We start from the raw sequence: 21,588 nt of genomic DNA on the forward strand, positions 1-21,588 counted from the left end.
GGAGTGGGTTGGGGTGGGAGGGAGTTGTGGGGGCATGGGCAGGTGGGTGGGGGGTGGGCTAGGGAGGGTTTAGCCACAGATGTGTTGTATTTTTTGAAAGTGCAATAACTTGGTATTTTGAAGACCCAGCATGTGGCCAGGACCCCCTTTGAGGTGGGGGCTTCAGGGTGTGGCACCGTGTGGCGTGGGGGGGTCTCAGTTTTCTAGCCAGCTACCTCGGTAACTCCAATTCAGGTTAACTTCCCTACGGAACAGTGCAGATGTCCACGGGTGCCACCGCCAGGAAGGTGGCCACCTCCAAGGGGCAGCAGGGACTCCTGCCCTCCCCTCTTGATTTGGGGTGGTCCTTCCTCTCTTGCTCTTGGGTTTTCCGACGGGTACGAGGCCTGCCCTGCACCCCCTCCCCCTGGAGCCTCATACTCGTCTTCCAACAGGACTTGGCTGAGGGCCGCCCTTTAGCAACCCAGTTGGCCTTCGGGGGTCCAGCAACCATGGGGCTTCCATAGCCACACCAGATGCCTCCAGGGACCTGCAGCTGGGTGCTTGGCCCACCACCCAGCATCCTTGCCCCCTCAGAGGCCATGCTTCCCCAGACCACTTCTGCCTGTCCTTCTGTTTTGCTTTTTTTCTTCCCCACCCTTTTCTCCCCAACCCCAGAACAATTTTCCTTTGTATAAACAGAACTCTACTAGTCAGGAAGCAATATCATTTCAGGTCTAAAGATGAAAGGGACATAAATCTGGTCGAGGGCAAATTCAGTTTTACTGTATAAACTCAGTTGCGCAGTCCAGCCCCCCTCCGTCTGTACTGGCAGCTGAGGGCCGCTGTTTTCTAATATTTGTATTCTAATTTAATTGTTTTTTAAAAATGCAAATAAAAAGGTCAAGGTGAAGCCACCTAGGCATCCGCTTTTCTGTGCGTCTGAGGTGTCAGTTGGGGTTGGGACCAAAGGACCAAAACACCTCCCCATCCACAGTTCTCTTTATCCTTTGCTCCCTGGTGTTCAGGACTCAAAAGGCGCCACATTTGGTCAAGTGAGGAAGATTTCACTCTGGACTGCCTGGCACAGTGTCCATCTGCTGGGCCTGATGAGGCATTCAGCTCCTAAAAAGATGCTCAACATCCTGTCATCAGGGAAATGCAAATCCCAACCACTAGGAGGGCTAGAATCTAAAAGACAGTGAGTGACCGGTGCTGGAGAGGATGGGGAGGAACTGGGACCCTCTTAGGCAGGAACATAAGATAGTGCAACCGCTGTGGTAACAGTCTGGCAGTTCCAAAAAGTTAAACATGGACTTGCCACCTGACCCAGCAAATCCACTATAGCTATCTCCCCCAAGAGAAATGAAAGCCTGTCTTCTCATGAAAAGTACATGAATCTTCTAGCAGCGATACAATAGCCAAAGGTGGGAACAAGCCCAGTGTCCAACTGAAGAATGGATAACAATGTGGCCCATCCATGCGCTGGAATAGCACCTATGAAAAGGAGTGAAGCACTGACACTCGCTACAATGTGGATGAACCTTGAAACAATGATGCTCAGAGAAGCCAGATGTGGAATGTGAAGAGGCAAATCCACAGAAAGGAAGTGAGCGAGTGTTGGGCTGGGGGAGGGGGCTTCTTTTTGGGGTGATGGAATGTTCTGAAACTAGATGGTGGTGATGGTTGCAAAACTCTTCCAATATGCTGCCACACTGGTTTGTAAGGGTGAGCTGTATGTGAATGGTATCAAAAACCAAAGCCTCTCTCCCTCGGGAGTGGATGCGGGAGTGAGTGAAGATTACATGGACTGAGTGGCTGTTGAACCTGCTTCCATCGCTGTCCTAATCAGAGGCCTCCAGGCTCCCTTGTGGCTGGTTCAGATCCCCTTGGTGTCTGGCTGTGGTACCACTGGCCTCCCACCCCCACCCAATCCAAGCTGGAGACCTGGATTCTCATGTCTGACATGTGATCACATGAGCACAGACCTTGCCACTGAAGGACACCCAGAGTCCCTTCCCAAGTCCTCCACTTGGTATTTCCCAAAGGCCATGCCAGGCCTCATAGATTCCCTGTGGCTGCTATGAAGATCCACTTCACGGAGTCCTGTTTGTTTTCTCCCAGGTGGTGACCATGGTCATCTGTGCCCCTTTTGTGCCACTCTGTCACCCACCCCAACTCTGGGCCCAGCTGGCCTGAGTCCAACTGGGGGCCTGGAGGGAAGAGGGCTCTCCTTAGGGCCCTGGAAATGGCCGTGTTTGGTGACCCCAACCCAGAGATAGGGGCTGCAGCCCACGATTCTTCTCTCCAGTGAGTGGGCCCCAGCCCGACTTCCTCCCTGGGTATATGGACAAAGCAGCCAGCTCAGCTCCTTGATCAGGTCAGGGCCCAAAGCAGGGCCGCACCTTGGAGGCCTCTGGCAGACTTGGGGTTCCCCATGCAGGCCACCCAACCCAGAGCCTCCAGAAACCTTGTAGCTGGAGGTGACCTAGGAGCCAGCTCAGCAGGTTCTTCCTGCCCGCCCCCACCATCCCTCGGACCCCTTCCTGGAGCAACCTGCCCTCACCTAGGGGTGCCACCTCCTCTGTAGGGGCCTAGGTCCTAGCACTGCCAGACACCCACCCAACCCTGGAGCCCAGAGGCAATCACTGTGTCCAGGCCCCTTCCTCCCCCACTTCACCTCCCAGGCCTGGCAGGAAGGGTGAGGCTGAGCATAGGGTCCTCTCTCTGGAACCCAAGCTGGGGGCCCCCAAGTGCTGTAAACAAAGGGCCCAACCCACGGGGAAGGGGCCCCTAAACCATCCATCCCCACTCCCCAGGCTCCCCCCAACAAAACACAAAAGAACATCAAAATCAGGCAAATGAGGCAGCAGCGGTCGTAACAGGCTGCGTTTAGTGGTTTTTTTATGTACAAGAAAAATGATTTTTATGTCCGGTTTTTCATCATCTTCTGTCTTTTTGTTTTTGTTTTTATTACTTTTAAAGCTTCTCCCCCCACCCCCCAAAAGTGCATTTTTGTCATTTTTTTAAATCTCCCACATTTTATAAAGACTCTCAAATACAGTCTATGGAATGTCTGTGCTCTGTGCCCCCAGGGGCGCCACCCCCCAACCCCCCATTCACCAGGCCTGGTCCCCCAAAGTCCAAGGCACCTCGTGTCTGGGCCTGGGTGGGGTTGGGGGTACCTGACACAGGACCCCTGGCCGTGGCCTCCAGGCAGCTGTGGCCGTGGGATGGGGGTCTCCTCAGCCCCCTCATCTCCTGGTCCTGCCCCCCACCCCACCCCCATGTAAATTTATATATTTAGTGCGAGCTAGTCTTAACTCTGAGGTTATGACTCCTGGGCGCCCAAGACCCCAGGCCCTGACCCGTCCTGCACCAGCCAACACCACCATTCCAGGAAGGCTGCTTCCTCAGCTTAAATAACTTTTTAAAATAAAACTGCAAATATAAATATCTTTCTCTCTCAAAAAATAGGATTTTTGCTTTTTTTTTTTGTTGGTTTTTAATTTTTTTTTCCTTTCAGTCTTTCTGTCCCTCCTCCTACAATCCTGGCTGCCTGGATGGCCTTGGTTTCGGGGGGGCCCTGGCCCCTGCCTCGGTCCCACCATGTGCGACACAGCTGATGGGTCTCAGTAGTGCAGACTCCCCAGAAGACCCTGGAAGGGGGCTGGGGGGCCCCTCCCTTCCCACCTGAGAACCCCCCTCGGAAGGAAGCAGAGGGACAGCCCTGTATACACAGGGTGACAAGAGATGGCCGCATGGGGTCTCCTGGGCGGGCCGCCCGAGGGGGCAGACTTTGGTATGGCCCGCTGGAGCCCGGCTGGGCACAGGCCCACACCCATGCCAGGCTGGGCCTGGTCCGGCACTTTACATTCACTGGTTTTTTTTTTGTTTTTTTTTTTTGCCTTTTTTTTCTTTTAATCTCAAAAGGCAGGGTCGGGGTCGGGGTGGGGGACTAGGCAGGGAGCAGCAGCAAGGATATTTCTCTCTCCCAGTTCGGCAGGCTGGAGACCGATCCAGGTGGGGGCTCAGGGCCCCCCATTCTGCCAGGCCCACTACTCCTGCCCTAGAGCTGCCCCCTGGAGCCTCCACCTGAAGTCCCCAGCCTAGACCTCACTCTCGCACACATGCGCACACACATCCACGCAATTTCACCAAGATGATGGAAATAACAATTTCACTTTGTCTTGTTTTTGTACCAGGCAGTTAAAAAAACACCCCAAAAAAAAAGAAAACACAAAAAAACCCCAAACAACCAAACAAAAACACTTTTTGCTGTGTCCTTTCCAACCAGTCAGCACGCTCCCCCTCAAATATTTGTTTCCTGAAACGCGAGAATTCAGCAGTATCTTTGGCAACACTTTATCACAACCTTAATTTAAAGAATAAAAATAAAATCGATCCACATCTATATACAGTATGTGATTGCGCGGAGTTAGGGGCTGGGCCGGGCAGGTGGGGGTCCCGGCTCTGGGCCCATGCAGACGCTGTGGCCCCCGGGACAGACTGGCGGGAAGCAGAAGAGGGGTTAAGGCGGAGTGGGTGGGCAGGGCTGGTGAAAGCTGGGTGCAGAGCCAGGGGTAGGGGTTTAGTGCAATTCCCAAGGAGCTTTGTGTTAAAAGTGTGCTTGGCGGGGTTCAGCCCATGACCCCACCATAGTCCCAGAGGCCTCAATTCTCCAAATCCAGTCACCCCCACTGGCCAGGACAACAGCTGTAATTTTTCAGTTGGTTTTATTGCAAGGAGGTGTGTGGGTAGGGGCAGAGGGCTATCCCCTCAGGGAACCTCTCTGGAAGCTGGGGGGGGGGGGTGTCCCTGGCCTGGGTGCTCGAGCTCTCTGCTTGGCCTCCATAGATGGTCCTCTGAAAGAGCTCGCCCTGTGATGCTGGGGTATGAACAAGGCCACCTGGCCATGGGCTCCCCTGCCACCCCCCTCAGGAGGGGGGTTCCTGAGACATTTGGGGGGCTGGCGGGCTAGGGGAGGCCAAGAGGAGACAAAAACTATCCTATAGAAACGATGAAAGTTGCCTTCTTAAAAAGCTTCCCTTTAAAAAAAGAAAATGAAAAAGGAGATGAGAAGACGGGGTTTGTCACAGAGCAAAGGGGTACCAGGAGATGGGCCAGCGACTTCAGGGGGTAGCAGGGGCAACCCCCTACCTCGGGCTTTGACAAGGAAGGATCTCAACCTTGTAGGATGTGTCTACATGCAGGGTGCCACACTAGGCGTTGCATATACGGGGGAGGGGGGGGTTTGAAGGTGCCCTGGCCTCTGGCAACATGGTTTCCCCTGCCTTGGCCCCCGTCCGTGGCCTGTGGCTCGGTCAACACCGGGCCTTTGGGGAGCCAGAGGCTGGGGAGGCAGGTGCCAGCCCCCAGATGACAGTCAGTGCCTTTGAGTAAAAAGAGGGGTGCTTTGGGGGATGTAAGGCCCTGGAGGTGGGGCCCCCTGTCACCCACCTCAACAGGGATGGCATATCCAAGATGGCAGCTCCTCAGTGGCCATAAGGAAAGGTGGAAAGCCAGGAAGCGGTGAGGGCGGAGGAACAGGGAAGATGGGGGACAGGTTGGGGGGAACTGGATTGCTCTGGCTGGTTGAAAGGCCAGCCCTCTCTTGGGCCCATCCCTGAGCTAGGGAGTCAGTAAGGAGGGTCCCCATGGGCATGGGTGGCCATTATATGGCTAGTGGGTAATGAGACATCTCTAAATCAGAACCAAAAAAGGGACAGGATGGGAGTGAGTGGGGGACATGGCAGAAACATAAAAACCCCAGTCCTGACTGCCAGGCAAACCCCCACGGTAAAGCACAGATTCACTAAGACCTTGCCCTCACCCATGGCCTTCCTGACCCCCTTCTCACCTCGGGGAACAGAAGTGGATTCTACATCTGGTGGTGGGTTGTTGTTTTTATTATTTTGTACAAAAATAAATCAGCTTTTAGGAATTTCCTTTTGCTCTCTCTCTTGCTCTCTATTTTTTTTTTTTTTTTTTTGTCTTTTCAACTTTTCATAGAAGTTGGTTGCAACTTGTAAACATGTTTTTAAATTAAGATAAAGTATAGTACCCGTTCTGTTACAAAGTGCCAAGACTTCTATTTGTGGTTGGTTGTCTTTTTTTTTTTTCCTTTCGTTTTGTAAAATCTTTTTATTGCTTTTGTGACATTGGAACTTCTGGACTCTTCTCTCCCCTCTTCCCTGCCACCGTTAGACCCTGGGTTCCCTCTGCCCTTTGCTGTCTCACCCCACACTGTTGCCTGCTCCTCTGAGGAAAAGTATATTTTATATATATATCTCTCTATATATAAATTTTGTTTTTAAGGAGGAACTAGGGAAAAACAATCTAAAAAGTGCTTTAAAAAATTGGGAGAGGGCTAAGGGGAGAGGTAGGGAGGGAGTGAAGACAGGTTTTGAATCTCCAAACTTTAAATGGGAGTCTGGGTGACCTGGGTCTGGGGACACAGATGACGGGGGTGGTGGGGGCGCTCTGAGAGGTGGCCCCTAGGTGCCCCACCGGGTTGTAAGTGCCGTGAAGGAAGGCGGCAGGAGCCCCTGGGAGCCACCCTGGTGCCCCCTCTTCCCGTCTTCTCCCCTTTCTCCACACCTGGAAATAAATAGCTTTGTGTTGCAGGGGCCAGGAGATACAGGGGACCACAGACAAGGACAGGAGGCAAGGAGGCCATTGGGGAGATCAAGGGGGAAGACCCCCACTTAATAAGTGCCCTGAGGAAGGAAGGTTGGGGTGGGGACAGGGACCATTTTAACGTCCGCTCACAGCAGACAGAAATCATTTAAGGTCTTGTCTAAAAGACGCATAGAAACCAGCAAGGGGAGAAAAACTAAAGCCCACCCCAGTCCTGCCCCCCACCCACACACAGCAGCCCTCATCCCTGCCTGGGACCTGGGACCCTGCCCAGGTCTCAAATGGGACCCCAGACCCCATGCTGGGGGCGCCCAGTGGGGGGGGGTGCCTGACTCAGAACCCGTGTCCCACAAACCCCAAACCAAGCCCCGAAACCCATCCATGGGGCGGGGGGGAAGGGGAGTTGGGGTTGGAGGGCAAGAATCCCATGGAGGGAGAGAACATCAGGAAAGAGAAAAATCTGAGAAAAGCACTATCCTAGATTTTGTGATGCTTCATATATATATATCTGTATATATATATATATATATCGATATAGATATCTGTATATAGATAGATTTTCTTTTTTTTGTGTTTTTGGGGGTGGGGGTGATTTTCTCTCTCTCTCGGGTTTCTGTTTTCTCTTTTTGGTTCTCAGGCGAGTCCCGCCGCGAAGCTGCCGTCGGGGCTCGCGGCCCCGCCCCCTCCCGCGCCCGCCGCGTTCCCCCGGCGCGGGCCGTCGCTGGCCTCGTCCTCCTCCTCCTCCTCGTCCTTAAAGTGCTTCTCCTGCCCGTTGCGCCGCGCCTCGGGGGAGCCGGGGGGCGCAGAGGCGCTGGGCGGCGCGGGGGCCCCGGGGCCGGGGTCGGGTCCCCCGAGCCCCCCGCCGCGGACGCGGGGCTTGCGGCCGCGGCGCGAAGGGACGCCGTTACAGCCGTCCTTCTTGAGGTGTCTGTGCAGGTGGTCGGAGCGGACGAAGGTCTTGCAACAGCTGTCACACTGGTAGGGCCGCAGGCCGGTGTGCACGCGCATGTGGTTTTTCAGGTCATAGTTGTGAGCGAAGGCCGCCCCGCACTGCTGGCACAGGTACGGCTTCTCGCCCGTGTGCTTCCTCATGTGCACCTTGAGCTTGTCCTGCCTGTGGATGGGGCGAGGGTCAGCGGGCACTGGGCTGGGCCCCCTCCCGGGACAATCCCCCGGACCCCTGCTGGCCTTGAGGTTGAAACCATGACTAAAGGCAGGCTGTGGCTAGGGATAATCCCGGGCACAATGGGGCAAGGGGGTACAAAGAGGCCTCCCAAAGGTATGAAAAGGACCTTGGACCCTGTGTGGCCTTGGGCAAAAGGCTGAGCCTCTCTGAATCCCTTTGCTTATCCATAGAAGGAGAAAGATAGTCTCCCAGGTGCCCTGCCCAGACCACTGCATGGGGTCAAGTCACAGGGGGGGGCAGCAGGGACTCAGACTGTGCTAGCACTGTACAGAGACTTCCCCAGCTAAGGCTCAGAGAGGGGAAGTGACTTGCACCCAGCTGCACAGCCGCTTAGGGGCTGCACTAAGTTGGGGTGGAGGTGGAGTCAGCTCTAGTTTCGTCACCCCAAGCCCCAGCCTGGGTAATTATAGCCCCGGCTGCCACAGGCCCCGCTTACTCAACTCTCTAGTGTGACTCAGAGGGGCCTCTGGGCTCCTGGACCTGGAGGAAGGGGTGGGGGCTGGGGGCTGGGGGCTGGGTCAGGGACAGAGAACAGCCAGGTGAGCTCACGGGGGAAAGAGGCCTGGCCTGGTGCCTCTCTCTGTGCTTCAGTTTCCTTGACTGGCAAATGGGATCAGCCCTGAGCTGGGAATGGGATGGCAAAGAGAACTCCAGGTCAGAATGAAACAGCCTGAGGCCTGTGGTTGGGGTCACAGGTCAGCCAGGTCACCTCTCCAGACCCCAGCTTGCTGGGGCCTCAACAAGCTGTTCCTTGACGGCACAGAGACCCCTAAGGGCAAGGCCCACAGCCATCTCCATACCCCATCTGGAGGAGGATGGAGCCCCCAAAACTAAAAGAACCACAATCTTACCAAAGGGGTGGGCCAGCCACCAACTACAATGCCTGCCTTCCCGGAGGTTGTCCTTTGCTCCCTGCCTGGTACTCCTGGGCCCTGGACTCCAGGCCACACCCTCCTCTCCTGGCCTGCTGGGGAGGGGGCCAGGGGTCAGCCCCCAGGTCCTATCCCCATGGGGCAGAGCTGGGAAGCTGGGACAATGCCCTCTTTCTTCAGTCTAGGTGGGTGTGGCTGGGGGAACCCCAGGGTGGGTGGGGGTAGGGGGTGGTGCTGAGTCACCCAGCCTGGCCAGGCCCCTGCACGTCAGCCCCCACCCCCACTAGGCTGGCCCACAAGGCCCAGCCAGCTACCTCTGGACTTTTAAGACCAAATCACAAATTTCCCCCAGCCCGACCTCAAACTCCTGCCCAAGGACCAAGCCCAGTGGCTCCTGTGCCAATTGCCCTCCCCTGGCTGCATGATCCTCCAACTTGAACTGGTCTCAGAGCCTTTGCACCGGCTATTCCCTCTACCTGTCCCTTTCCCCAGGACTCCTTCCCTCACGTCCTTCAGATCTCAGCAGTTTAAAGCAGCACCCACAGCCACCCCCTCCCTTTGTTCTCTGCTCTTTTTCTCCCTAGCACATTCCACCAACTACTGTTATCAATTCTTTGGTTTTATCTCACACATGCACCGTCCATTGTGGATTTTGTCCTGTCTCTCCACTTCTGCATCCCCAGTGCCGAGAACAGGGCGTGGTGCCCAGCAGGTGCCCCATAAATGTAGGCTGAATAAAGCAAGTTCCCAGGATCACAGGAGATTTAAAGTGACTCAAACAACCCAAGCTCCCCGCTCCCTACTGGGCTGTCCACCTCTCCCAAGGCAAAAATTCTCTAGTCCAAAGAACCATCCCTCGGAAAAAGAAGAGTGAATCCTGGTGCTCTTCCTTCCGGCCTCCCACAGCACCGCCAGGCATGTTTTATATTCTATGTGGTCACATGGCTTAGTGCCTGCACTCTCCCCACGTAAAGGCTGGTCTGAAGGGGCACATAGGGGCGCCAAAATGAAGAAGGCGCCATTCCAGGGCAGGGCAGCAATGCCTTTGTCCACGAAGACAGAGAGAGAGAAAGAGAGAGAGAGAGAGAGTGTGTATATGTGTGTGTGTGTGTGTGTGTGTGTGTGTGTGTGTCTAGGGGAAGGGGTCTGCATGTGACTACAGTTTGGGCAAAGGACCCAGGAAGCCACCTACCACCCTCCACCCCCTCCCATAGCAGCGCTGGCTCACCTGGTAAATCGGACCTTGCAGATGTTGCATTCATAGGGCTTCTCACCGGTATGGGTCCGGATGTGTCGTGGTAGCTTGCCAGCGCCCTGGATGACCTTCTCACAGATGGGGCACTTCTGGAAGGCCTTGGCCCTGATCTTCTTCTCCACCTTCTGTGACCAAGCCGGGTAGACGTCACTGTCATGGGTACTGCTGAAATACTTCAGGTAGTAGTCCACAACGCCCTTGTCATCTGCCCTCGACTCCTCGTCGCTGTCCCCTGCCGCCGCTGATCCCGCCCGGCCCACCGACGACATCATCTGTTGTAGCAGCGTGCTGGCCGCAAGCCCATCCGCATCGGTCCCATCGCCGTCCTCACCCTCAGCTGTTCCCGACAGGAAGCCAGGAGAGTCCCCTGGCTCTGGGGCTACCTCTGACAGTGAGGCCACCTCCTCTTCCCCACCCCGGCCATAGTGGCCGTTCTGTGTGGCAGCAGCTGATGGGGCCACGGGGGTTGGAAAGAGGCCCCCAGCAGGAGTGTCCTCGTCCCGCTCTGGCCACAGACCTGGGTTGCTGTCACCCTCGTCCCCATCCCCAGCTGGGGGCCGCTCAGCTGGGGGGCCAGGCCCATAGAAGTCCAAGCCATTGCAGTCACCTGCGGCCACGGCAGCCACAGCAGCAGCCACGGCCTCCTTGGTGGCATCCAGGTCGTCATCAGATGCGCCAAAGGCTGACCATGGAAAGCTGGCAGCGGCAGCAGCTGCAGCAGCGGCTGCAGGGGGCAGGCTGTTCATGGGGTTACTCTGGAAGAACTCGAGGTACTCCTTGGCACGGAGGAGGTTTCGCTGATCAATTTGATCTACCAGGTCCGGCTGCCCGGCATCAGTGCCCACATCGGCTGCCAGGATCTGCCTGTCCAGGAGGTCGGCGCAGACATGGCTCACAGCGGGGATCTCCAACAGGCGGGCAGCACTGAGGATGTCACCCACATTGGCTGTGCTAACAGTCAGCGTGGCCGTATAGGCAAAGTCCATGAGAGCCGTGAGCGCCTCGGCACTGACGAAGTCAATCTCGTACACGTTCTGCTGGTCTACCACAGCACCCGACGTGAACAGCTTCTTAAAGTACTGGCTGCAAGCCGCCAGCACTGAGCGGTGCGTGGGAAACTCTCGGCCCTCCACCAGGATCACCACATCGCACAGCAGGCCTTGCGTCCGCTGCTCGTTGAGCCCACTCAGAATGTCACTGCTGTGGTCGGGGAACGGAATCCCAATGGGGCCGTCCACGCCGCCAGCCATCTTCCGCGCCGAGACCTGCAGCATCAGAGAGGAAGGAGTGGTCGTGAGTATGGCTGGGGGGTACCCACCAGGGCTGGAGACCCTCAGGGTAGTGCCCCACCCTGCCCACCCAGCTTCAGTTTCCTCAGATGTGCACTACAGCAGTCCATGTCTAGTTCTGCATTAGATTGAAGAACATGAGATTATGCTAGCAAAACTCACACTGGGTGCTTGAGAGATGAAGATTGCCATCTGCCCCTTATTAGAGGGCTCACAGGCATGCCAAAGGGCAATTTGAGGTGATGCAGGAGCATACAGATGATCAATAAATGCCCCAATACAAGCTGTTTCCTAATGAATCTGAGTGCAGGCTTCTACCCATACCCTCTCTAGGAGGCTACTGTGGTGATTTTCACAAGGCTCCTACTGTGTGCTGTCATGCTTGAGCCCCTTGCAGTTCCACAGGCAGCACCATCTCTACTGCAGAAGTGAGAAGACAGGGCTCAGGGAGAGGAGGCCATGTGCCCAAGGCCCCATAGCTGTGCCCCAATCAATATTCAACGGGCATGGTTGTGCAACCTCACGAAGTCCCCTCAGCCACTCCGACCCTCAACTGCCTCATGGTGAAGTCTAGTTCTCTTGGGGAACCTCCGAGTCAGTAGGAAGAGGTGAGGCCAAGGCCTAGCTGGGGTCATTGGGGCCATGGGTTTGCCCTGATGTGGTGTGGCAGTGATTCTGAAGGACAAACCCCTTTCTACCCCATTAGAGCCCCCACGACTCAGCTCAGCCCTGGCAGTGAGTAATGGGGGACTGACACTCCTTTTCCCTGCCACCACAGCCAATCCTGCCAAGGAGGAGCCAGGGGCTGGGGCCTCCTGCCTGCCCAGACTCTCCAGCTTTCAGCCTCGTCTGCACTGTACAGCCAGGACAAAGCTCTGCCACTTTCTGGGCCTCTATCTTCCCATCTGTCAAATGGGCAGAGGCCTTTGGAAGAGTCAGGCCATTGAGAGAACTCTGTCTGTCCCACCCCCTCCCCACTGCTCCTTTTTTCCACCTTCCCCTGGGCTATGACTCATCCACCCACTCGGGTGCTTGTGCAACTCTCTGGCTCCTGTCCCCACCCTTCCACCCTCTCCAGGGAGCCCCCGGCTGTCCCAAGTGACCCAACACAATCCACATTCCTCCAGACCCAGCCAGCCGGCTCTTGGGCCAGAGCTCCTGGATGGTGGAGAGTGGGCTGAGCTGGGCCTTCCTCAGCCTCCTAAGGACCCTGGGAACCCCAGCCTCCCAGCCAAGTGGTCCAGCCCAGCTCTAACCCAGATCCCTCTTGCAGTGCCCTGAGTGGGATTCAGGTAGCCAGCTGGGCAAGGGAGCCCAGGGTTAGTTTGGCAGAGCACAAGGCCAGGATGGTACTGTCCCAACCCAGGGCTGCCCTGGGACTGGGGTCCGGGCCTCAGGGCTGACACAGAGGCCTTTGTGCTGGACTCAGGCAGGCACTACACTTCCCAGGACGTCTCTCTCCAAGGCCCACCCTCTTTCTCGCAGACCACACCAGCTGCTCCACTGGCCCCTCTGTTCTGCCAGCCCTGGGTGGTGAGGGGGCTGAGGGGGAGGGTGTTGGCTCAGGTTAGGTTGCTGGGAGCAGGAGGATGGAGGTCGACCCCATCTGAGGATCAGCCATCCGAGGAGCCTCAGGTGGAGCCCCCTGTAGTGGTTTCTACCATCTGTCGTCTAGCCCCTAGGCTCCAGAGAGTAAGTGGGATCAGACAGGCTTTGAACCCTCCTTATCTTCCTCCACATCCAGGCCACCAATACCCCAAGATAGCTAGCCTGGCCCTGCTTGCCACTGCCCCAGGTGCCCCTAGGGTTCCCTTGGACCTTGAAGTGTCTCCAGGGGCCTCAAGGTCGGGACCTGAAATAGTTCAGGTGACTCACCCACCCCCACTCCACCCCCACCCTCCCACGAGCACTGAGCGCACCAGACCAGGGGGCTGGCATAGCCCTACTTTAAGTATTAAGATGCCCAGGCTCCCACTTTGCCAGAAGCCACCAGCTGGAAAGACGCAAGCTTGGGCCTTGAACCTGACCTGAGGCACTGGTCTCCACTGGCTGGGTGAAGTGGGCCATGTACAAAGGGCCTAGAGTATCCATGTCCCTATCCTCTCTTAGATGGAGCCTCTATTTCCCCAGATAATAATCAGAGACCTTCCCCTCAAAGGGCAGGGCCTGGGGAAGTGCCAATCAAGGAAAGTCCCCATGAGAGTAGCATGACCTCCCATTTTACAGATGAGAAAACCAAGGCCCTGAGACTTATAGAATCCTGCCCAAGGGTGCCCAGCAAGGCTGATCCATAGGTTCTGGGGTCCAGGACCTGACAGAGGTGAGAGGCTGGCCCCCAACCCACCCAACAAGCCATTATCTCTTTCCTTGCCCTGGCTCTGCAGACACCTGACCTATACCCTCTCTCCAGGAACACATCTCACCTGCCTGCCATGCCCAGGGCCACTGCCCCCATCTGGGCCTCTCACAGCTCTCCCTCTAAGAAAGAGGCAGAAGAGCCAGTTAGATGGGAAAAGGAGGACAGATGAGCCCTCTTGGTGGGTCAGGTGGGGCTTGGAAGAAAAACACCCACTGTGTGTCCTGGGATCTTCTCAAAAGGAGATCTTCTGGCTCCCTTTGACCTCAGAGGCCCAACTGGCACCTGACACCTAGTAGGTACTCCAGAAGTGGGGGTTTCCTTGGTAGTGACAATCCAACAAAACTTCTCTCCTCCAGGAAAGTCCCTCCCCCACAACAGCCAATGCTAGTCCCCACAGCTCAGGCCCACACCCACCTGGGTTGTCTTTCATCACAACTCCACCCCCGAGATAGCCTGCCCTCCTGGGATTTCCGGGGCTCCCACTGACCCCAGCTGAGGGGCAGGCCTCAGCAGGCTCCTCCTGGGCTGGAGGTGGGATGCACTCCACCCCCCTCTGAGCCACTCCTACTCCCCTATGCTGGGGCCTCCCTTGGGTGGCGCACAGTAGGGGCACAGCATTCAACCAGATGAACCAAAGACAGCTATGGGCTGGAGAGAGCCCACACCCAGCCCCACCCACCCAGCTAGCTGACACACCCAGGACCAGGGGATGGTGCTGGTCCCACCTCCCATCTAACCTAGGATCACCTGTTGAAGCTTCTTTCCAAGGAGGCAGGGCCCTGGCTGGCTTTCAGCCCTCTTGGGGGGTCTTTCAGAAACTAACCAGGCACCTTCATTTTATCCCCTCCACTACAAAACGCTGGGCTTTGCAGAGGAGAGGCTCGGAGAGATTACAAGACTAGCAGCCAGGTGGGGACTCAGACTCTCTGACCTGAGCTGGCCTGAACTGCTGCCACTCAACAGCAGGGACACAGGAGTGAGGTCAAGAATGCCCTGAACTAGTCCCAAGAGCAGCAGGTGTCACCCAGGAAGGACCCCAAGATCGTAGGAAGGGTGTCCTGGACATGGGGAACAGCAGAGGCAAAGGCCTGGAGGTGGGTGCTTAGGAGAAGGGACTCAGGGAAGGAGAGACTGCATGAACAGGAGGCTTTCCAAGGTCAGGCACAAGGTGAGGGTTGGGGCTGGGCCTCCTCCTCCCACCCACACTCCTCAGGAAAAAAGGGGTGGCCAGCAACGGAGTAGGCAGGTAATTGCCACCCAAGGCCTTCCTGGAGGAGTGTCAGGGACAGGAGCAGCTTCAAGAGGGGGTCAAGGGCCCTGCACTCCTCCACCCAGAGAATACAAAACGAAACCAAAGAGACATTAAACACCTACTATGTGCCAGGCATGGCAGCCCGGATCCAAACCCCAACTCCTCCACTTCCAAGCTGAGTGACCTTGGGAAAGAGGCAGCACCCCTCTATGCTTAGTTTCCTCAGGGGTCATGACAGTGGCAAGAGGGCTGCGGGTGCTCTAGGTCCAGAGTCCCACTCTCATCCATTCAGCAAACATTGCCTGGGAACCTACTGTGTGCCAGCGTGTCCCCAAAGAGGCTGTTCACCTCCCTCCTTGTGGATGAGGGGCTTTTTGAACTTCATTTCTGAATGTTATTCCAGCTACCTCACCACCGACTCTGTGCCAAGGAAGTGGGTTGTGGTGCCCGAGAAAGAAGCCAGGGGAGCAAAACCAGGCCCAGAGAGGGTGGGCGGCTGGTCCAAGGTCACACAGCAAGCCTAGTGCCCAGGTTCAGCTGCCAGGCCCACGCCCAGCCGCCCCCGCCCCTTCCCAGGCACATAGCCTGTGTTGCAAGGTTGGTCCCGACGGGTTACCCTACCCTGACTTGGTGCCAATCCCCGCCTGGCCCAGTCCCTGGCTGGGGGTTTAATGAGACAGGAATTCAGTGTCCAGTTTGGGGGGGGGGGGCACAAAAGGCCCAGAGTGGCTGCTGCCTGCCCCCTGCCAGCCTGCCCCCTGCCCCTCTGCCCTCACAGGCCTCCCTCTGGCCAGACACGAGCAAACAGGCCCTCGGCCATTTTATGTGTCCATTTATTGCCCTAAATGGGGAGGGGCTTCCTGCCCCAGCCTTAAAGGGCCAGAGGCAGGAAGGCTGCAGGCCCAGTGGGAAGTGTGTGTGTGTGGGGGGGGGGGGGTGGTAAGGGTGGGGGTATGAGGTCATGGGGATCCCATCTGACCCCCAACTCATGGGTGGGGCTTAGGCTCACCCTGTTCCCACGCTTTGAGAGCTGTCATGGGCCAGGAAGTAGAACTCTGAAACCAAGACTGAGTTCTAGCCATTCAGGGTGAAGTGGAAGGAATGAGCTTCCCGTCACTGAAATAAGCAAAGCCAGGCTTCAAAGAATCCCATCACTGTCTACCCTGCCCTTGCTCAGGCTTTACCTGCTTATCCAAGATGCCCATGAGAGGCCTGGGCAACCTCTAGAAGCCCTGCTCCTGTCTGCCTCCAGACCTCTCCCCCTCCATCCCCCAAGGCCTGCTTGTCACCTGGAGCACTGGAACAACTGCTACCCCCAGCCAGAGCAGGTGAAGGGCTCTGCATGGAAGCCCCAAAAGGGTGCTTGGTCTGTTGAAGTTCCAGTGTCCTGTGGCCATAAATCCAGCCAGTTCCCTCCCATCAAACATCCTGATGGGAGGTGGGACAGGGCCTTGTTTTCCAGTTAAACCAGAAAGGTGTGGGTGGGGACGCTTCTACCAAGTGGCTGTCCACAGCCTGCTGAGAGGACAGATGGAGGGGCTGGTCCTTTGGCCATGCTCCTCAGAAGTGCCAGATTCTCCAGGTGGCACCTGCACTTTGGTGCTCCAAGCTCAGGCCTCGGGCCCTAAGGGCAGTGGAAATCTGATCTCAATCATCTCAACATCCATTCTTACAGCTCTGGGAGGCAGGGTCACCGCCCCACTTTACAGGTCAGGAAACGGAGGCTGAGAGAGAGAAAAGTGACTAGCCCAGGTACACAGCAGAGATGGGTTTGAACACAGGCCACCTGGCTCCGTCCTGCCTAACTAGTCTTCCTAGGGTTCCTTCCCTCTTCCCCCACACACTGCCCCCAGGTACCAGTTGATGACTAAATCCCCCACCCTGGGGGCCTTGGGGCTGCGGGACAGCTTATTCTCACACCCCCTCAGAGCTGCCTTATGATAGCCCAGAAAAGGGAGAGGCTTGCCAGAGGTCACACAGGGCACCTGGGGTAGGGCTGGACTCTAGCCAACATCTGTGAACTCACAGAAGGGGCCCTGACCCCAAGGGGCATAAGCACAGGCATGCAAGAAGGACCCCCCCCCAGGCCCTGACATTGCACAGCAGTCACTCAACAAACATTCCTGAGGAATCAGAATACGTCCTCACAATGACACTGTCGGGCTGAAGGTAACCTCCTCATTGTACTGATGGGAAAATTGATGGTGGCAGAGGGGAAGTGACCTCCTCAGTGGACCACAGGTGGAGCCAAGGGCCAGGCTGGGATTGGACCACACTGGCCCCCACCCAAGCCTGTTCCTCTGGTCCCCACTGACCAGGGCTATTGCAGGGCAGCTTATGGTCTCTCAGGTGCCTGGAACACAAGGTGACAGGTGGGGGGGTGCCGAGTGTCTCAGGCACCCAGCAGGCACACACTCCAGCAGTATCCCTGCTGTGCCGAGCTGACCCAGGTGCTTCTTCCATGAGAGGAAAAGAGAAAACAGGTAGGTCTACAGGTACCACCTGGGGGGACCCTACAACAATTCCATGTTATGGCGGGGGGGGGGGGGGGGGGGGCGCGGCGCACTCGGGCTTAAGAGGCCAAGGGGCATGTCCAAGGTCACAGAGCAAGTGTGCTGGCATTGGCAACCCCAGCAGCTCCCCTCCTAGGGCTGGCTCTGCTTCAGAGGGGCTGGCCCCGAGTCCTGGCTCTTGTGAGGTGACCTCCTCAGGTGTAATGGGTCATAAAACCCAGAGCCCTGCCTGCCTCCAGTGGCAAAGGTGCCAAGGTGTAGGGCTATGGCTTGGAGGGGGCAAGAAAGGGCCTTGCAGGCTTTAAAGGTGCGCGCCAGGGAAAGCAGGGAGACAGGAGAACTGGGGTTTATGCTGTGTGTGACCTTGGACACCTCAGGCCCTCTCTGAGCCTCACTATTCTCTTTGGGCAAAGGGTTTAATAAGCCCCGGGGAGGCGCCATTTGACCAACAGGTGCCTGCTGTCAACCTCCTTGCCCTCTGGAAGACAGGTGGGCAGGTGCCCCTCAGCTGGGACGAAAGGAGTACTTTGAACAAATCCTGAGCCAGAAGGCAGACCACAGGAGTCCGAACCAGCTTTGGCTGGGTGACCTTGGGCTGCTCTTTGCTTCCCCCGGGCCTCAGTCTTCCCTGCCCAACAAGGTACCCGCTATGAGGTTTGCTCTAAGCCTGAGTTCCCACACTCATGTTTAGCCTCCCCTCTGGGCCTCAGTTTCCTCAAATGTCGATGGGGACTGCCACCAGCCTGAACCAGCTGTGGGTCAGGGAGCCCCAAGGAAAAGAAAGGAAGTAAAAAAACACAGGACTTGCTACTGCCCTGGAACCTTCCCCACTGGATGAAGTCTGAGCTCTGCTGGGTCTCAGTCTCCCACACAGAGAAAGGGATGCATCAACTCCCTGCAGCCACCCCAACAGCTTCTCAGAGGGCCTCTGCTGAGAGTTGTGTGGCTCCCAGCATGCCAGGGTGCTGAATGGCCACCCGGCAGCCAATCAGAACTGAATAATAAATACCCCCCCAAAGTGACCCACGAATTAAAATTTCAGTGTCCCCGATGGCTCCTCTTTCTTCATTAGGCATGCGGATCCCAGGGCTTCGCTCTTCCAGTCACTGGCTCCTGCCCCCCCTTCTCCCCCAGGCTCTTGTCTCCACAGCGATGGCTGGCAGTAAACAGAGACCCGAGCCCAGCTGATAAGTGCCTGGCATGCTCTAGGGGCCCCACCGGGGGTGGTCCTGGGGGAAAATGTCCCCAGGCCTTAAGCAGCAGGGCCCAGCTTGGACTCCCCAGACCTCTCCCAAGACCAGCTCTGCCAATAGGAAGTGATTAGCTGGTCCTGGGGAGGGGGAGGGCCCCCCCAGTGTGGGAGCGGCACACTCAGGGTTACGCCCTGGCCGTGCTGGGTGTGTGTGTGGGGGGGAGGTTGACATGGAATTCTAGACGCCCTCTCCCTCTCAGGCCAACCCTGCTCCTGAAGGCAGCTGGCAGAGAGAGGGGAAGCACACCAGGCCTGCCACCCATGGGTGAGCCAGGTGGGCACGACTGGGGAAGGGGCACCAACACCTCTCTTACTTCCGCCACCTGGGTGGGGGGGAGAGGAGTTGTCTACCTCCCTCCTGCCCATCTGCCAACTGCTGGCTGCATTCCCCAAACATTTAGTGGGCGCCCACTGGGTGCCCCGGCCTGGATGAACAGTAGTGTCTTGCTGCGGTCCACCAGGTTCCCCAGCCAGCGCGGGCAGCGTCTCCCCGCAAAGGCCTGAGCCCGAAGGGGGGGCACTCAGCCCCAGCGCTTGGCACAGGCCCCTGCCTGGTTCCCCGGCCCCGCGCTGGGGGAGGGGGCCGGTTCCTGGGCTGGGGAGGGAAGTAGAGTAAGGGAGGGAGCCAGATCCCACCAGGTCCTCTGCCCGGGCTCAGGGTTCGCACGTGGTGGTGGCGTCAAGTGAAAGGAGGGGGGTCTGGGCCAGAGGAGACAGGGTCACGCGCCTTGGGGGCGCGGGCGGTGGAGAGGCGTGCTCTCTGCCCCCTCTCCCCCGGCCGGGGCCGGGCGGCCGCGAGGGCAGGGCGAGGGGCCAGGCCGGTCCCCCCACCCAGGGATGAGTCAGGCCCAGGCAGGGGCAGGAAGCGGCCCCCTCCCCCGCGCCGGCCGCAACCCGCGGCCCCCGCCCCGGCCTGCGGGCCCCAGCCGCACCGCCCGACCGGGGGGGGCTCCTACCTCCTTCCCGGGTCAGCGGCGAGGGGGCCCGGCCCCGGCGGCGGCAGTGGCGGCGGCAGGGCAGATTTCCTCCGAGGGGCCGGGAGACGGCAGTGAGCCTGGCTCCGCGCCACCCCCCGCCGCCGGCGGCCAATCCCCACCCGGACTGGGGGGAGGGCGATGCAAATTACCCCGGATCTGGGTCCGCCCGCCCGCCTTCCCCACGCCCGGGCCCGGCCTGCACTAGGCCGCACATCCCGGGCCTCGCCTGAGTGGCGCGGCCGCTCCGGCCGCTGCCCTCCCCGGGGAACACCGGGTGGGTGACACCCCCCCCTACCGGGGCAGGGGGGCGAGAAGAGGGGGGCTGGGGACGGTTACACAACCAGGCAGGGAGGGGCCCCGGGGCGGGAAGGGGGCCGGCCCGCGGGCCGCGCAGCCGGAAGCCGGGGACCGCCACCGGCCCCCGGCGAGGGGAGCCTGGCTTCAGGCCCCGCCCCCGAGCCTCTGGGCCCGCCCTCGCTCCGCACCGCGCGATCGGCCCGCACCCATTGGCTCGCCGGCCCGCCGCTCACCGCCCCTCCTCCGCACCGCCCCTACCCGCGGGCCGCCGCGGGCCGCCGGCGGGGTGCACCCTGGGACTTGTAGTCCGAGCAGCCTACCACCTGCCTGCAGCGAGCGGCAGGAAGACTACGATGCCCAGAGGACCCCGCGGCCACTCCCGCCCACCCGGACACCCCACCCCTTCCCCCTCCTTTGCAAAGCCCCCCTCCCTGTTTTTCGGCCCCCTCCCCCCCATATCCCATGGAGCTCAATCCGGGCCAACTCCAACGTATACACGCAGCACCGAACCAGCCCCCCGGACGGGGGATGAGCGCCCCAGTACCCAGCAGCAAACTTAGCACGCGACGCGCCCCCCTTCTCCCCACGCCGGTTCCCCCACCCTCAATGCAGCCCCGCTTCCCCTCCCCCGCTCTCCGCGCGCCTGGGAGCCCCGGAAAGCCATGCACCCGGGGGGTGGGGGGCAGGCAGTTGGCTCACAAGCCCATGCACTTCGCCCCCAATTCCACCTCCCGGGCGGTGCCCCCTCCCCGGGCTCGGGATCCAGGGCGCCTCCAGCCTCCCGGCAGCTGCAAACCACCCCCTCCTCTGAAACTTGCGGAACGTCCCTGGCTCCCCGGATCTCCCCTTCCCGAGAGGGCAGGGGTGGGCGCAGAGCCCCCAGTTCGTCCTCGCCCTGCACCCTGTGCTGGGGACCGCGCCGGGCGCTGACTTACCTCGCAGGGCCGAGCCGGGGCCGGGCTGGGCCGGGGCGCGCGGGGCCGGGGCCCGGAGTTGGGATTGGGCTCCTCAGCCGCTCGCCTCCGGGGTCCGCGTCTCGCTCTTAGCCTCGCTCGCCCTCCCCTCGTCTCTCCCTGGCTCCGGCGGCGGCGGCGGCGTCACTGCCCCTACAGTAACTGTACAGTACAGCCAAAGCCCCGTATGATGCTCGCGACTCCCTTCCTGGTTTCTCCGAGGGCAAGAGGGGTCCTCCCTTGTCTTAAAGGTGCCGCAGCCGCCGGCCCCCCCCCGCGCCCAGCCCGCCCCCCCCCCCGGCCTGGGAGGCCAGAACAGGCTCGGCAGGTCCCCTCTTGCCACGTCTCTGCCCTCCCGTGGGGCTTCGCCCGCTGCGCCGGGGAGACCGAGCTGTTATTAGGTTTTGTCAAGTTGGGGGGGGGGTCCAGCCCGCCCCCAGCGCGCCCCCCCTCCTCTGACCTCTCCGCCCCGCTGCGCGGCGCCGTGCCAGTTTGCCAGCTTATCTGGCCCCAGAGCTCCCCGGGGCGCAGGGGGAGCGGGCCCCCCGGGGTGGAGGGGGTGGGGGCCGCCAGATAAACAGGCCCCCAGCCTCTGCGCAAGGGCGGGTGCGGGGGGAGCGCGGGCTTTGCCCCCGATGCCTGGGGCGTGGCAGGATGGCAGCGGGGGCTGGGAGGGCTGGGCGCGCGGCTAGGACGGACGCGGGCGTGGGTCGCGGCTGCCCGGGCAGCTGGGGGTAGTGTGTGTGCGCGCGTGTGTGTGCGTGT

General features: G+C 59.0%; 1 protein-coding gene across 3 annotated transcripts; it reads right to left on the reverse strand.

The window, feature by feature from the left end:
* Positions 1–3,481: 3,481 nt before the first annotated feature.
* Positions 3,482–21,081, reverse strand: ZBTB7A (zinc finger and BTB domain containing 7A). 3 transcript variants are annotated; one of them, XM_081136414.1, is made up of 3 exons: positions 20,806–21,081; positions 9,905–11,196; positions 3,482–7,732 (listed from the first exon to the last, which is right to left on the reverse strand). In XM_081136414.1, exons 2-3 carry the CDS (start codon positions 11,179–11,181, stop codon positions 7,252–7,254), a joined length of 1,758 nt encoding a protein of 585 aa, XP_080992540.1. In that variant the 5' UTR covers positions 11,182–11,196; positions 20,806–21,081; the 3' UTR covers positions 3,482–7,251. The 3 variants fall into 3 exon arrangements, with proteins under 3 accessions (XP_080992540.1, XP_080992539.1, XP_080992541.1); XM_081136413.1 differs by lacking the exon at positions 20,806–21,081 and adding an exon at positions 19,553–19,937; XM_081136415.1 differs by lacking the exon at positions 20,806–21,081 and adding an exon at positions 13,644–13,666.
* Between the last annotated feature and the right edge of the window lie 507 nt (positions 21,082–21,588).

This window comes from Miniopterus schreibersii (assembly GCF_964146895.1).
Source record: "Miniopterus schreibersii genome assembly, chromosome: 4".
In the NCBI taxonomy this organism is placed as follows: Eukaryota; Metazoa; Chordata; class Mammalia; order Chiroptera; family Miniopteridae; genus Miniopterus; species Miniopterus schreibersii.

Coding starts and splice junctions, on each gene's coding strand:
- ZBTB7A (XM_081136414.1), bottom strand. CDS start 11,181: ATGGCTGGCGGCGTGGACGGCCCCATTGGGATTCCGTTCCCCGACCAC. Junction 7,733..9,904: donor TGCAAGGTCCGATTTACCAG/GTGAGCCAGCGC, acceptor CCCCATCCACAG/GCAGGACAAGCTCAAGGTGC.